Source organism: Nomascus leucogenys, chromosome X (genome assembly GCF_006542625.1).
Source record: "Nomascus leucogenys isolate Asia chromosome X, Asia_NLE_v1, whole genome shotgun sequence".
Lineage (NCBI taxonomy): Eukaryota > Metazoa > Chordata > Mammalia > Primates > Hylobatidae > Nomascus > Nomascus leucogenys.
Window position 1 is genome coordinate 88,834,313 of NC_044406.1, and position 11,703 is coordinate 88,846,015.

The window sequence follows — 11,703 nt, forward strand, 5'->3', positions numbered from 1 at the left end:
AATTACTAGTCAGTTTTGAAAACTGTAAAATAGTTTACAGTAACTAGAAGACATTTTAAATTGTGGCACAAAATAATGTAAACCAAAGAATGAGTCTTTTGTTATTTTTACACCCTGAATATTTTTTGTGTCAAATGAAAATGGCTATACTGTATTTTCTGATTACAAAATTAGAAAAGAATGTCATATTAAAAGAAAAATAAAGGAACACAAAAAAGAAAATTAAAGCTCTACTTGCACCTTCTGCTTTCCTTCCTGATACCCCCTTCCACAGCCCATTTGGTGCAAGCATTGTACTTAGAGAGGGCAGGTCGTGTAGGGGGCGGGTGGGGAGTGCTGGTCTTATAGCCTAAGAGAGAAAGAAATGATTACTCAAAGAAGAAAGATAAAAGGCCACAGCCAAGGGCCGGGAGTGGGTAGGGGGATGCAGACCCTCCCCTGTAACTGAAGATGGGTAAACTCCAACCACAAGGCGATGATGCCACTTGCGGGCCCTCAGATTGGAGAGGACGGAGATGAGTGACAACGGCGTGCGCACTGGGGCACCGAGCACAGACCAGAGAAGGGGGATGTCTGTGCGTGCGGAGTGGAGGAGGGGGGAGTTCCTGGTGACTGGCCGCCGGCCCTTGGTGGGTGGTAGGGGGTGGTGGGGAGGAGGGCGAGCTCGGCGGTGACGCGCGGTCCTCACGTGACCCGGAGCTGCAGAGCTACGCAGCCTTCGGTGCAGTCGTCACTCGCATCTGGCTACCAGCTCCCCGCTGCCCTGCGCTCGGCGGGCTGGCATCGGGCCCGGGGAAAGCGGAGCAGGTAAGGGCCCCGGGGCCCGCGCGCCCTGGCCAGGCCGGCAGAAGCTCACTGACCCCGGCAGCGGTTACGGGGCTTGAGGGGGCGGTGGTCTATGCTGCCTCAAGTACGAGGAGCCGTTGCCTCTGATTCTCTCTAGCCCCCTTGCCCCCGCCTACATCTGTGTAGGCGAACCGTGGGCTTTGATTTGTGGGGAGATTGTCTCCGCCAGAGGGAAATACAGAGATTGAGATGCCCATCGCACTAATCACTGGCCACACATGCCCGCTCGCTTCGTGCTCAATTTAGTGGAAGGGATGCGCCACGGTGGCGTTTGCAGAGAAAATGGTGGGCCTTAGAGACTGGACGGTGGGGTTGGTAAGGGTGGTGTCTCAGACTGTGGGGAGGGACGTTTGATAACCAGGTTCCTGAACCCGGAAAGGCGAGTATTGGGATCTATGTCCTGGGCTCTAGACCAACACTAAGTGGTTTTACTCTCTCCTGTCTGTCGGACAGTAGTTCGGTGTGGCACTGTTTGCGGCGACAAGAAAGGAAGGAGAGGAGAAAACTGCACTGGATCAACGAGGTTAGTGTGAGTACAGGCACTATCTAAACCATTGGAGTTCCATATAAACTCTATGACAGGAACTCAGGTGCGGCTGTCTGATTGGGATGTGGGGTGGGGCTAACTTGGGGACTTTCCCTAAACTGCATTTTACTTACCAAGCTTAGGACTTTTAAATTGTATGTTGAAGACCAATAAAGACAGCAAACTTTTCTACAGATGCTTTTATTTGCATTTCAGGTAATATTGAGAAAAAGATAAATTGTATTAAAAAATTACTTTTTTTTTTTAGATAGCCTTTGGCGGGGAAGGATAGTGATTTTGTAGAAGCAAAAGGCTTCCCCTATAGCTCTTCTCTTCTGCTGGAGACTCCTAGAGATAGGTTGAAAGGAACGTGGACAGCAGTAGGTTGTGGTTCTAGAGTATGGGATCTGGGGGCTCCCATCTCTCCTGCCATCCTTCAGTTTTCCAGATCCCTCTACCTACCTGACCATCTTGGTGAAGGAAATGGTGGGCTTTTGGGGAAATCCCTAGAACCCTACAGGTGGTTTTAAAATAATTTGCCTTGTTGAGCCCAGTGGCTCTTGCCTGTAATCCCAGCACTTTGAGAGGCCCAAGCAAGAGGATCACTTGAGCTCAGGTGTTCAAGACCAGCCTGGGCAACATAGCGAGACTTCGTCTCTACATATAATTTAAAAATTAGCTGGGCATGTTGGCACAGTCTGTAGTTCCTGCTACTCGGGAGTCTGAGGTGGGATGACCTTTTGAGCCTGGGAGATCGAGACTGCAGTGAGCCATGATCGCGCCACTGCACTCCAGCCTGGGTGACAGAGTGGGGCCCTGTCTCAAAATAAATAAAAAATAAAATAAAATAAAATAATGTGCCTCTGTCTGTTGCCTTTTACTTTTCCTGCCTCCCTTTTCCATCCTTCCCATTTCAGTGCTGGGGAAGCCCCAGGCTTTTTTTTTTTTTTTTTTCTGCCAGCAAATGGGTCTTTAAATCCAGGCAGGCAGGTACAGGGACCTATGTCTTAGATGGTAAGTGTCACAAGTACTTAACATCCACTCTCTTCTTTTTCTCCATCTGTTCCAAGGTCTTCCCATAGGCCTGCAGTAGGGCTGTTTACCATTGGAAGCAAGGGAAAGAGGAGGAGACCAATCTAGAAGCATGGAGGTTGGTGTGAAGCGGGGGTAGTCTCTGGAGATGACAAGAGAGGGTGGGCATAGGAGGTGGGTGAGATTTAAGAGGGTCTCAGTGGAGTGCTGGATTGCCACAGTGCTGCCATGCCTCCTATGGATTTCAGTGCAGGAAATGATAGGAATATGGGGGTAAGGGTGGGCTGGAGTATGACTGGGGGAAGACTTGATGGGGGGACCATGAGATGGTACACATTAGTATATTGAACCTGTGCTCTGGCGAGGCAGACATTGGGGTCAGGGATCAGGGTGCTTGTCTGTTCTACCAGGGACTCAGTTTCCATTACCTACTCTTTGTTTACTTGTCCATAGATCTGCCTGCATGTCTGCTGCAGGGCTTAAGATCACTGGAAGCAAAGAAACAAAGAGGAGATTGCTCCTGATCAGTATAGACTGGTAAGAGTGTGGGGACTGCCTGGGTGGACCTCTAGAGTGGGTTGATGGAGACCAGTGTGCATCCAGTAAGGACCAGTAACCAGTCTGGAGGACGAGGATCCTCAGTCTCTCCTTTTCCAGCCACGTTTCCCACCATCCCTGTCATTTACTCCATACCCTCACCTTAATTCTGGTACAGGGAAAAGACTGTGACAGTGTCTTGGGGAGGGGGGTGGACTGAGAAGCGTAGAAAGGTAGTTTGCTAATAATATGCCTGTCCCATCAAGAACAAACTCTCTACTCCCATCTGTCCCTCCATCTGTCTGTCTGTCTCTAGGTCCAGAGATCTCATGAATTTATATATCTACTTTAGGGTGTATTGCCAAGAGAAGCAAGAGGAGAGGAGGGAACTGTCTCGGATCATTACAGGTTGGTATGAGGGTGGGGCCCTGTAGACAGGTGACCAGAGTAGGTCCAGTAGAAATCAAAGTCTGGGGCTTCTTGGTTGCTCCCATTTATCGTCAGACCTCCTACCATGCTTTCCACTGTTCATTTGGTGTATGGAAATGTGTATAGAAGTATCTTGGATGAAAATTACTGGGCACTGGGGAAGGTGGAGAGAGGATGAAATAAGAGGAATGGAGAGGCTGCTAATCATCCTCTCTTCCACCAAGCACATGGTTCTACCCTTTTCTGTTCCTCTGTGTATCTATCTGTATGATGCAACAAAATCAGAAGAGAAATTTTAGTCCATTTCCTTCTTCCACTTCTAGGTCCACCTCCGGAGGCAGCTGTAGTGGCCTTTGAGTGGCTGAAGACCAGCACCCTCACAGGCCTACACCCACAACTACCACTCTCTTTACCCCAGCCCGAGTGTGCTCTAGCATACCTTGTTCGTGCTTTCAGCAGGGGTGATTACATGGGCCGCATTCCGGAAGTGGGCTGGGTGACTGCAGGACTGGTGATCTGGGCTGGCACCTGCTACTACATTTACAAATTTACCAAGGGAAGAGCCCAGAGTGTGAGGACACTTGCCAGAAATGGATCCACAGTTAAGATGGAGACTGTGGTTGGGGTACAGAGCCAGACCTTGGCCATAAGTGAAGCAGAGATTAAGACTAAACCCCAAGCCGAGATTGGAGCAGAAATTGGAGCAAGAAGTGGGCCTGGGGCTGAAGTAGAGACCAAGGCCACTGCTATAGCCATACACAGAGCCAACTCTCAGGCCAAGGCAATGGTTGGGGCAGAGCCAGAGATTCAATCTGAGTCCAAAGTGGTGGCTGGAACACTGGTCATGACAGAGGCAGTGACTCTGACTGAGGTCAAGGCCAAAGCCAGGGAGGTGGCCATGAAAGAAGCAGTGACCCAAACTGATGCTGAGGCTGGCAAAATAGTTAAGAAAGAAGCAGTGACGCAGACCAAGGCTAAAGCTTGGGCAGTGGTTGCCAAGACAGAGGCCAAGAGAGAAGCAATGACCCAGACCAAAGCTGAAACTCATATATTGGCTGAAAAAGAGACAGAGATTAACAGAGTAATGATTACACAGAGTGAGACCTTGGCAGTACCCAGGGAAGTGGCCAAGATGGGGGCCACGAACAAGACTGGAATTGTGGATGAAACCAAGACAAGAGCTCTGGAAGAGACTGTGAGTGTGGCTAAGACTCAGTCTGAGGCCAGGCCTGGTGCCACAGTTGATGCTAGGGGAAATCCCAATGGCATGTCCAGGGAGGTGGCTGGAGTGGACATGAAGTCCTGTGCACAGTCTCAGGCTGTGGCCAAGATCCAGGGTGATGACATGCCTGGTACTGGGGCTGAGGACATGGGGAATTGTAAAACCATGTCTAGGGCAGAGTCTGGGGCAGACACGAGGGCTTCTGCTAAGCCTCAAATTGTTGCCAAAACCCAGACCGAGGCCATTCCTGGGGCAAAGGTTGATGCCGGGGGTAACACCAATGCCATGTGTAGGGTGGGGGCAGGGGCAGATGTGAGAGCTTGTATACAACCTCAGACTGTGGCCAAGAAACAGGCTGAGGTGACGTCTAGTGCCAGGGTTGATGGTAGGGGAAATACCAATGTCATATCTAAGGCAATAACTGGAGCTGACATGAGAGCTGCTGCTCAGCCTCAAGCTGTTGCCAGTACTCATGCTGAGGCCATGTCTGATGCCAAGGTTAAGAACAGAGGCAATCCCAATGCCATGACTAAAGCAGGGGCCAGGGCAAACTTGAGGGCCAATTCCCAGGTTGAGGCCTTGCCTGATGCCAGGGATAAGAGCAGAGGCAATCCCAATGTTATGGCTAAGGTGGGGGATGGGACAGACATGTTGTCCTGTACACAGCCTCAGCTTGTGGCCAGTGTTCAGGCTGATACCTTGTCTGATGGCAGAATTAAGGTCAAGGGCAATGTCAATACCATGCCTAAGGAAGGAGCTGGGGTGGATATGAAGGCTCAAGGTATGGCCCAGAGCCAGGGTGAAGCCTTACCTAATACTAGAGGTAAGGCTAGGGGCAAAGCCAAAGCCAAGTGTAAGACAGGGGCTGGGATGGACGTGAAAACCTGTACACAACCTCAGGCTGGGGTCAAGACCCCAGCTGAGGCCTTGCTTGATTCCAGGGTTGATAGTAGGGGCAATCCTAATGCCACTTCTAAAGCCGGGACTAAGGCAGACCAGAGGGCCTGTGGTCAGCCCCTGGTTGTGGCCAATCCCCAGGGTGAGGTCTTGCCTGGTGCCAAGAATAAAGTCAAGGGCAATCCCCACGCTGCGCTTAAGGTGGGGGCTGGAGAAGGTACAACAGACTCTGCCCAGCCTGAGGCAGCGGTCAGTTTCCAGGGTGAGGCCTTGCTTGGTACCAAGAATAAAGTTAAGGGTAATCCCAATGTTGTGCTTAAGGCAGAAGTTGGGGCAGGTGCAGTGGGCACTGCCCAGCTTCAGATTGTGGCCAGTTCCAAGGGTGAGGCCTTGCTTGATTCTAAGAATAAGGTCAAAGGTAATTCCAATGCTGTGTCTAAGGCAGGGGCTGGGACAGATACAACAGGCTCTGTCCAGCCCCAGATTGTGGCCAATTCCCAGGGTGAGGTCTTGCCTGGTGCCAAGAATAAGGTCAGAGGCAATCCCACTACTGTGTCTAATTCAGGGGTTGGGCCATATACAACAGACTCTGCCCAGCCCCAGGCTGTGGCCAATTCTCAGGGTGAGATCTTGCCTGGTGCCAAAAATAAGGTCAAGGCCAATCTTAATGTTCTGTCTAAGGCAGAAGCTGGGATGGGTGCAACAGGCTCTGTCCAGCCCCAGGCTGTGGCTAATTCCCATTGTGAGACCTTGCCTGGTGCCAAGAATAAGGTCAGGGGAAATTGGAATGCTGTGTCTAAGGCAGGGGCTGGGATGGATATAAGGGGCTCTGCCCAGCCCCAGGCTGTGGCCAATTCCCAGGGTGAAGTCTTGCCTGGTGCCAAGAATAAGGTCAAGGGCAATCCCAATGTCGTGTCTAAGGCAGGGGCCAGAGAAGATACAATGGGCTCTGCCCAGCCTCAGGTTGTGGCCAACTCCCAGCGTGAGACCTTGCCTGGTGCCAGGAATAAGGTCAAGGGCAATTCCAATGCTATTTCTAAGGCAGAGGCTGGGGCAGGCATAATGGGCTCTGTCCAGGTCCAGGTTGTGGCCAATTCTCGGGGTGAGGTCTTGCCTGGGGCCAAAAATAAGGTCAGGGGCAATTCCAATGCTGTGCCTAAGGCAGAGGCTGGGGCAGATACAGTGGGCTCTGCCCAGCCCCAAGCTGTTGCTAATTCCCAGAGTGAGACCTTGCTTGGTGCCAGGAATAAGGTCAAGGGCAATACCAATGCTGTGCCTAAAGCAGGGACTGGGGCAGGTACAAGGCACTCTGCCCAGCCTCAGATTGTGGCCGGTTCCCAGGGTGAGACCTTGCCTGGGGCAAGGGACAAGGCTATGCCCAGTTCTGGGGCAGAAGCCACAGCAGAAGATGAGGTCTATGCAAAGCCTGAGACTGAGGCCATGCCCACTTCTGAGAGTGAGGGTGGGTCAGGTACTCAAGCCTGCAGAAAGACTCAGCCTAACATCCATGACTACTACTGGAATGGGATTGGTGTTGAAGATTGGATTGCTGCTGAGCGGTGGATCAAATTTAGGTTTCAGACCATGGATGGAGACTGGGAAAATAGCGTGTCCTGGGCTGATGATGAGAATGAAGCCAGTATTGGGTCTTGGAGTGGGGCTAGTGATAAGGCTGGGATTATTCGGTCTTGGGCTGTGGCTTGTGATGAGACCAGTGTTAAGTCCTGGGCTGGGGCCAGGGCTGAGAATGTGGTTGGTATTGGGACTTGGGCTAGAGCTGGGGAGCAGGCCAGTGGAGGGCTCTGGGCTGGGGGTCAGACTAGTGAGGGGACCTGGGCTGGGGACAAGGCCAGTGGAGGAGCCTGGACTGGGGCAGAGAACCAGGCCAGTGCGGGGTCTTGGGCTCTCACTGGGGATCAGGCCATTGGAGACCTTTGGGCTGCGGGTCAGGCCAGTGATGGGTCCTGGCCTGGGGGACAGGCCAGTGGGGTGTCCTGGGTTGGGCAAGAGGCCATTGGAGGGTCCTGGACTGGGGCTGAGAACCAAGCCAGTGGAGGATCTTGGGCTGGAGCTGGGGCTGGGAATATGAGTAGTGTTTCATACTGGGCTGGGGTTGTGGATCAGGCCGGTGGAGGGTCCTGGGCTGGGACTAGTGATCAATCTGGTGGTGGGTCCAAGCCTAGATTTGAGGATCAAGCCAGTGGAGAAGGGTCCTGGGCTGGGGCTGGTGGCCAGGCTAGTGGAGGGTCAATGTTGGGGCCTGAGGACCAGTCCAGTGGAAGGTCTTGGGCTGACACTACAGACCAAGCCAGTGGAGGGTCTAGGCTGGGCCATGTAGATCAGTCCAGTGGTGGGGCCTGGGCTGGGACACTTGATCAGTCTGGTGGTGGGTCCAAGCCTAGATTTGAAAATCAGACCACTGAAGAAGGGTCTTGGGCTGGGACTGGTGGCCAGGCTGGTGGAGGGTCCAAGGTGGGGCCTGAAGACCAGTCCAGTGGAAGGTCATGGGCTAACTCTGGGGACCAAATCAGTGGAGGATTCTTAGTTGGGATTGTGGACCAGGCCAATGGAGGGTCCTGGACTGGGGCTGGGCATCCAGCTAGTGTTGGGCCAAAGCCTATATTTGAGGATCAGGCCGGTGGCAGAGGGTCCTGGGCTGATGCCGGGGACCAGGTTGTTGGAGATTCTAGGCTGGGGCTTAGGGACCAGTCTAATGGAGATTCCTGGGCTGGCACTGGGGACCAGGCCAGTGGATGGTTCTGTGTTTGCCCTGGGAGTCAGACGAATGGAGGGTCTTGGGGTGGGGCTAGTGGCCAGGATGTTGGAGGGTCTAGGCCAGGGCCCACGAACCAGTCCAGTTCTGGGTCCTGGGATAGCACTGCGAGTCAGGTCAGTGGAAGCTGCTGGACTGGGGCTGGGGCTGTGGATCAGGCTGGTGGTTGTTCCAAACCTGGATTTGAGGATCAGGCCATTGGAGGGGGGTTCTGGCCTGGTGCTGGGGACCAGACTCGTGGAGGCTCCAGGCCAGGGTCTGAGGATCAGTCCAGTGGAATAGGTTCCTGGGGTGTGGCTGGTGGCCAGGTCCTTGGGGGAGCTAGGCCGGGGCCTGCAGACCAGTCCAGTGGTGGGTCCTGGGCTGGCACTGGGAATCAGTCCAGTGGAAGGTCCTGGATTGGGCCTGGGGATCAGGCTGGTGACTGTTCCAAGCCTGAATTTGAGGATCAGGCTTGTGGAGGAGGCTCCTGGGCTGGTGCTGGGAGCCAAGCCAGTGGAGAATCCTGGGCTGGGTCTAGGCCTGGGAATGAGGCCATTGGAGGGTCTAGGATGGGATCTGAGGACCAGGCCACTGGAGGATCCTGGGCTAGATCTGAGGACCAGGCCAGTGGAAGGTTCCAGGTCAGTTTTGAGGTGGAGGCCAACGAAGGATTCTGGTTTGGGCCTGGGGCTGAGGCCGTTATAGGGTCTTGGTGCTGGACAGAGGAAAAAGCTGATATTGTGTCCAGGCCTGATGATAAAGATGAGGCCACTACTACATCCAGATCAGGGGCTGGGGAAGAGGCCATCATTTGTTCTAGGATTGAGGCTGAGAACAAGGCTAGTAGTGGCTCCTGGATTAGATCTGAGGAGGTGGCTTATATGGGCTCCTGTGTAGGGGCTGAGGCTGGGGCTGAGGCTGGGGCTGAGGCTGAGGCTGGGGCTAGGGCTGGGGCTGAGGCTGGGGCTGAGGCTGAGGCTGAGGCTGGGACTGATGCTGGGGCTAGGGCTGGGGCTGAGGCTGGGGCTGGGACTGAGGCTGGGGCTAGGGCTGGGGGTGAGGCTGGGGCTGGGGCTGAGGCTGAGGCTGAGGCTGGGGCTAGGGCTGGGGCTGAGGCTGGGGCTGGGACTGAGGCTGGAGCTAGGGCTGGGGCTGAGGCTAGGGCTGAGGCTGAGGCTGAGGCTGAGGCTGGGGCTAGGGCTGAGGCTGAGGCTGAGGCTGAGGCTGGGGCTAGGGCTGGGGCTGAGGCTGGGGCTGGGACTGGGGCTGGGCCTGAGGCTGGGGCTGGGACTGAGGCTGGGGCTAGGGCTGGGGCTAGGGCTGGGGCTGAGGCTAGGGCTGGGGCTGAGACTGAGGCTAGGGCTGGGGCTGGGGCTGAGGCTGAGGATGGGGCTGAGGCTGAGGCTGAGGCTGAGGCTGAGGCTGAGGCTGAGGCTGAGGCTGGGGCTGAGGCTGAGGCTGGGGCTGGTGCTAGGTCTGAGGCTGAGGCTGGGGCTGTGGCTGAGGCTGGGGCTGGGGCTGGGGCTGGGGCTGGGGCTGAGGCTGGGGCTGGGGCTGAGGCTGAGGCTGGGGCTGGGGTTTGGTTCTGGGATGGAGATGCAACCACTGTAGAGTCTAGGCTTGGGGCTGGGGAAGAGGCTGGTGTAGAGTCCTGGACCTTGGCTAGGGATTTCGGAGAGGATGAGCTAAGTAGAGAGTCCAGCCCTGATATTGAGGAGATCAGTTTAAGGTCTTTGTTTTGGGCTGAGAGTGAGAACAGTAATACATTCAGATCTAAGAGTGGGAAAGATGCCAATTTTGAGTCTGGAGCTGGGGATAACGCCAGCATCAAGGATAAGTTTGAGGCTGCTGGTGGAGTTGATATAGGGTCTTGGTTCTGTGCTGGTAATGAAAACACAAGTGAGGACAAATCTGCACCTAAGGCTAAAGCCAAAAAGTCATCTGAGTCAAGAGGCACATATCCGTCCATGGTCCCTGGGGCAGGAATGGGGTCATGGGATGGAGCCATGATCTGGTCGGAAACTAAGTTTGCACACCAAAGTGAGGCCAGCTTCCCAGTTGAAGATGAGTCCAGAAAGCAAACCAGGACTGGGGAAAAAACTCGGCCCTGGTCTTGCCGCTGTAAACATGAAGCTAATATGGATCCACGAGATCTTGAAAAACTCATTTGCATGATTGAGATGACTGAAGATCCTTCTGTTCATGAAATAGCCAATAATGCTTTATATAACAGTGCTGATTATCCTTATTCTCATGAAGTTGTTCGTAATGTAGGTGGAATTTCAGTTATCGAAAGCTTGCTGAATAATCCCTACCCCAGTGTTAGGCAGAAGGCTTTAAATGCACTGAATAATATCTCAGTGGCTGCTGAAAACCATAGGAAGGTTAAAACTTACTTAAACCAAGTATGTGAAGACACCGTCACCTATCCCTTGAATTCAAATGTGCAGTTGGCTGGACTAAGGTTGATAAGGCATCTGACTATTACCAGTGAATATCAGCATATGGTTACAAATTATATTTCAGAATTTCTTCGTTTGTTAACGGTGGGAAGTGGAGAAACTAAAGACCATGTTTTGGGAATGCTTTTGAATTTCTCTAAAAATCCATCTATGACAAAAGACTTGCTCATTGCCAATGCACCGACATCACTGATTAACATTTTTAGCAAGAAAGAGACAAAGGAGAATATTCTTAATGCTCTTTCACTATTTGAAAATATAAATTACCATTTTAAAAGAAGAGCAAAAGCATTTACCCAGGACAAATTCAGTAAAAATTCCCTTTATTTCCTATTCCAACGACCTAAAGCATGTGCCAAGAAACTTCGAGCCTTAGCAGCAGAATGCAATGACCCAGAGGTGAAAGAGAGAGTTGAGCTATTAATAAGTAAACTCTGATTGGCTGTATATTCCCAAACAAATTTGAGTAATATTTTGGTTTTGCACTCTGGAAGTAATGCACATTGTAAATTGCATTATAACTTTGAAACTGATGTTACTTATGATGGTCTATAGCTGGACCATTTTATGAACACCAAATGAATTCAAGCTTGTACGAAAAATACATGTGTTGATTTTTATCTTGTCTGGATTGAGATATTTTTAGTATGCTTCATGAGCAGAAACTGAATGGATTCTTCATAAGTAAGGTAATCTTTGGTCCTTTGTGTGGACTTATGTTTATACATTTAAGACTTTATTTTTATGTCATCAATAAAGTTGTGTGTTTTAAGCAGCAGAAAAAAGTCATTGTCCTTGTCCTTGAGTTTATGATCTGTTTGGAAAGGCAAGATATATGGAAACAAAAAGATAGTAGTAAAACTGGGAGCTTCCAATCATGGCCAGATGCCTCCTATCAGTGTTTAGAGGTGGCACAAACTGCTGCAGGCAACAGTGCTCAAGGAAAGTTTTACAAAGGAGCGGGACCCTTAGGTAAGCTGGGCTTCAAGGATACAAA

At 52.1% G+C, this 11,703-nt stretch overlaps 1 protein-coding gene across 1 annotated transcript; it reads left to right on the forward strand.

Moving 5' to 3' along the window:
- The first annotated feature begins 658 nt into the window (after positions 1-658).
- Positions 659-11,495, forward strand: ARMCX4 (armadillo repeat containing X-linked 4). Its single transcript, XM_030806983.1, has 7 exons — positions 659-807; positions 1,300-1,369; positions 2,443-2,522; positions 2,858-2,941; positions 3,258-3,349; positions 3,694-9,215; positions 9,750-11,495. Exons 4-7 carry the CDS (start codon positions 2,868-2,870, stop codon positions 11,142-11,144), a joined length of 7,083 nt encoding a protein of 2,360 aa, XP_030662843.1. The 5' UTR covers positions 659-807; positions 1,300-1,369; positions 2,443-2,522; positions 2,858-2,867; the 3' UTR covers positions 11,145-11,495.
- Positions 11,496-11,703: the final 208 nt, after the last annotated feature.

Excerpts from the sequence above, each read along its gene's own strand:
- ARMCX4 (XM_030806983.1), top strand. The coding sequence starts at position 2,868 with ATGTCTGCTGCAGGGCTTAAGATCACTGGAAGCAAAGAAACAAAGAGG. Across the intron at positions 3,350-3,693 it reads ACTGTCTCGGATCATTACAG|GTCCACCTCCGGAGGCAGCT; the intron begins GTTGGTATGAGG and ends TTCCACTTCTAG. Across the intron at positions 9,216-9,749 it reads GGGCTGAGGCTGGGGCTGAG|GCTGGGGCTGGGGCTGGGGC; the intron begins GCTGAGGCTGAG and ends GCTGTGGCTGAG.